At 60.2% G+C, this 4,071-nt stretch overlaps 1 protein-coding gene across 1 annotated transcript in view; it reads left to right on the plus strand.

Moving 5' to 3' along the window:
- The first annotated feature begins 6 nt into the window (after positions 1 to 6).
- The window catches only part of ZNF853 (zinc finger protein 853), an 8,528-nt gene continuing 4,463 nt past the window's right edge, over positions 7 to 4,071 (plus strand). The window contains exons 1-3 of the mRNA XM_005879456.2: positions 7 to 107; positions 890 to 1,007; positions 2,833 to 4,066. Of these exons, the coding sequence (XP_005879518.1) occupies positions 96 to 107; positions 890 to 1,007; positions 2,833 to 4,066 (1,364 nt within the window). The 5' untranslated portion in view covers positions 7 to 95. The remainder of the gene's footprint in view (positions 108 to 889; positions 1,008 to 2,832; positions 4,067 to 4,071) is intronic.

Consider the following 4,071-nt stretch of genomic DNA (forward strand, 5'->3'; position numbering starts at 1 on the left):
GCCTGGGGAAGGAGCCGGCTGAAGGCTCTCCACCTCCCCGCGCGGCTGACCACACCTCCCCGCGCAGGCCGTGCAGGCAGCGGGAGAAGCAGGAAATGCCGCACCAGGTGAGGCCGGGGAGGCAGCTGGGCGAGCCGGCGCTTCTCTTCAGAGCTTTCGGCTAAGAGGGCTTGGGCTCCAAAAGGCTATTGGACCTGGGCTCATCCTGATCCAGGGGAGGGAGGACTGGATGTGGGGGACCCTCTGCACAGCGGGGAGGACTCCTAGAGGCAAGAACCCCCCAGACCTCAGGAGCCCGACGCGCAGGACCAGGGGCAGCTGGCCGGCCACGGCTGGTAGCTCTGGAAGCTGCCTTCCGTGGAGCTGAGCCGGCACCAGGACACAGGTGGCCTGGACCCATGGCCTCTGGTCACCTGGGGGCGCCGGGTGAATCCGGTCAGAGGCAGGAGACCAGAGTGCGAAGAGAGTTGTCAGGGCTTTGAGCAGGGCAGGGCACCTGAGCTGGACAAGTCTGTTTCCTGCAAACTTCCCACAGGTCCCTCTGGGACCTCAGCTCCCTGTCCCTGTGGGGATCCGGTTCCCATCCGCCTCTCCTCTCTTCTCCCCTCTCCCCTCCCCGGGAGGAGCTGGGCAGGGCTGTCCCAGGCACCAGGCCCGTGAGCTCCTGCAAACATCAGGGGGGGAGGACCGCCCGACCTCTGTGCTGAGCCCTTGCTGCCCGCACCTCGCCTTTTCCAGCTGCGGACGGCACCAGTCTCCTTTCAACAGGGATGGAGCTGTGGCTCTGGGGGGCTGACTCCGATCTGGGGGTTTCCTGGCAGTCAGTGCCGGGGCTGGGGCTCACAGCACCACTGCCCCCTGACGGCTTCCTTCCTTCCTCTCAGCACAGCCGGCTCCCGGGAGTCTTCGTCTGACCGCCAGGATGGAGCTGGGGCCGGCGCCCAAGACCTTCGCGCTGGAGCCCCGGTGTCTGGAAGATGGGGGCCCGGGGCCTGACACCCTCTCAGGTGAGGGGCTGGGGGACCTCTGACCTTCTAAACCAGGAGACGGTCCTCAGGCCCCCAGCCCCAGGCTGCTGGGCGGAGAGGGGCCTGGAGGGCGGCGGGCAGCGGGCAGCGTACTGTCTGGAAGGGCGCCCCCTGGTTATTAGGAATCATTTCCTAGAAGGATTATTATTTTTTGGTTTCATTTAATCGGTATCTTCCTGGGAAAGTGAACAGATAGCAAAATTTTATAAATCAAACCTCTGCTTCCCATTACGAAAATGAACATATGATGGTGAGGGCAGACTTGGGGATGGAGAAGGCCTCTTAGGTCTCTGCCAGCCCAGTAGGGGGCTCATAGTGAGGCCCTGCCTGGGGGCGCAGTGCAGGGGGTGACCCGGCCGGAGTGGGCCCTGGTCAGCAGGGCTTCCGCTCCGCTCGCTCCACGCCGGGCTGTGCGTCTGTCCTCTCCGCTCTCAGGCTCCCCAGAGAGGGTTTGTCTCCTCGATGGAGACACTCGGAGGTTAAGGAACTGCCGGTCCCCATGTGCACGTGGGGCTGGGGGTGAGTCCTTTCCCTTCCAAAACCCCAGCCTCAGACACTCCGGTCTTTAGGCTGTTTCAGGTGGAGCTGGTTGTAGCCTTGACATTTCCAAACTGGCTGTGAGTTTGCAAACTAGTTCCCCGCCCACAGGGCGAGGGACTCTTCAGGCATCTTCCATGTGCCAGGGGCTGTGCCAGGGCGCGTCCTGCTTCCCGCGGGAAGCTGGCAGGGTGGGCATCCTTAAGCCGTTTTACAGACAAGGGCGCTGCGCCTGCAGGAGGCTGGACAGCTGCTAACTCAGAGTCAGGGCGGAGGGGAGCCCTCGGGACTCAGGACTTCCCACTGGAACCTCATGTTTTAGCTGGAACTTTAGTTTCTTGTAGAAACCACTTGTGGTAGCACTTCCAGGCAGCTTTACAGAAATTCCTTCCTATTTACAGAGAAAGCAAGTTTCATTCGTTTCAGGTGTGACCCTAACTGAGGTCAGAGTGCAGCGTGGGCTTGGAATGGCTGGCTCACTGATTCCCACCGGTGATGACTAGGCACCAGGGTTTCCTGGGAAATGGTGGGGAGACCGGGCACCCATGTGGTGTCACTGCCAACCTTCAAGCATGGAGCCTATGGGGAGGGGGGGAGCAGCCCAGAGAAGGGGTCAGGGACTAGGGTCCAGAGTGACATGACTTTCAGTCTTGGAGATGCATTTTTAGAAATATATATTTTTATTGATTTCAGAGAGGAAGGGAGAGGGAGAGATAGAAACATCACTGATGAGAGAGAATCATTGATCGGCTGCCTCCTGCACACCCCCTACAGGGGATGGAGCCCGCAACTTGGGCATGTGCCCTTGACTGGAATCAAACCCAGGACCCCTCAGTCCGCAGGCTGACGCTCTATCCACTGAGCCAAACGGGCCAGGGCTTGGGTGCATTTTTAAGTCAACCCTCACCTCTGGGCATTTCAGTTTCTGCCATGCTGCCATTGTCACGGATCCAGTACTTTTGGGTCCTTCCTGAGGGTCTGGCCCAGAGAGCTGCCTCTAGATCAGTGGTTCTCAACCTTCCTAATGCCGCGACCCTTTAATACAGTTCCTCATGTTGTGGTGACCCCCAATTTCATTGTTACAAATTGAACATGATTAAAGCATAGCGATTAATCACAAAAACAATATGTAATTATATATGTTTTCCGATGGTCTTAGGCGACCCCTGTGAAAGGGTCGTTCGACCCCCAAAGGGGTCGCGACCCACAGGTTGAGAACCTCGGCTCTAGAGCTTTCTCTCCTGACTTCCTGCCATGTCCCCTCCAGGTGGCAGCGGTGGGAGTGAGAGCCAGGAGGAAGAGGCTCCGGAGAGGAGCAGCCCACCACGGCCAGTCATCTCAGCCCCAAAGCGGGTCAGCAAGAGCACCAAGGAGGCCCAGCCAGCACAGCAGGAGCTGCAACCACAGCAGTTACAACCGCAGCCAGAGCTGCAACAACAGCCGCGGCCGCAAAACCAGCCGTCGGGACGCCGATCAGCACTGCAGCCACCGCAGCAGCAGAATGGACAAGAACAGCTGCAGGAACGACAAGAAAAACACCAACCCCGGCAGCATCCGAGACCAAAGTCACAGCTGCCACTGGTGCAGCAGGTGCCGGAGCAGCACGTGGCAGAGCCACCGCAGGAACAGCCGCCGCCGCAGCGAGGACTCCAGGAAGAGCCCCGGTCTGTGCCACCTGAGCCCCTGAAGCCACAACTACAGCGGGTGCAACAGCAGGAAGAGTTACCAGCGCAGCAAGGACAAGAGCAGCAGCCGTTGGAGCAACAGCAGGAACGGTTAGGACAGCAGGCACAGCAGAAGCAAGGACAGTCACAGATACAGGCACAGCTACAGCAGCAGCTGTTGCAGCAGCAGCAGCAACAGTTACAGCAGCAGCAGTTGTTACAGCAACAGCAGCTGTTGCAGCAGCAGCAGGAACAGTTACAGCGGCAGCTGTTGCAACAGCAACAGTTACACCAGCACCTGCTGCAGCAACAACAGTTACAGCAGCAGATGTTGCAACAACAACAGTTGCAGCAGCAGCTGTTGCTGCAGCAGCAAGAACAGTTGCAACAGCAGCAGCTGCAGCGCCGTCCACTGGAGCCAGAGGAGGAGGAGGAGGTGGAGCTGGAGCTCATGCCAGTGGACATGGAGTCGGAGCAGGAACTGGAGCAGCAGCGGCAGGAGGTCCAGCGGCAGCAGGAGCTGGAGAGACAACAAGAACAGCGGCAGCTGCAGCTCAAACTGCAGGAGCAGCTGCGGCAGCTGGAGCAGCACCTGCAGCAGCAACAGCAGCTGGAGCAGCAGCAGGAGATGCAGCTGGAGCTGACCCCCGTGCAACCTGAGCTGCAGCTGGAACTGGTGCCCACTGCGGGGACAGGCCCGGCTTCAGGACCTGGCGCCTCGGGACCTGTCATGGTGGGGCCCCCGGGCTACGTGGTGCTGCAGGAGCTCATGGTGCTGCCGGCCGTGGGCCCGCTGCAGCCAGCTGTAGCCCTACCGCCACCAGCTGTAGCCCTACCGCCAC

This window comes from Myotis brandtii, unplaced genomic scaffold (genome assembly GCF_000412655.1).
Source record: "Myotis brandtii unplaced genomic scaffold, ASM41265v1 scaffold6, whole genome shotgun sequence".
NCBI classification, from domain to species: Eukaryota; Metazoa; Chordata; class Mammalia; order Chiroptera; family Vespertilionidae; genus Myotis; species Myotis brandtii.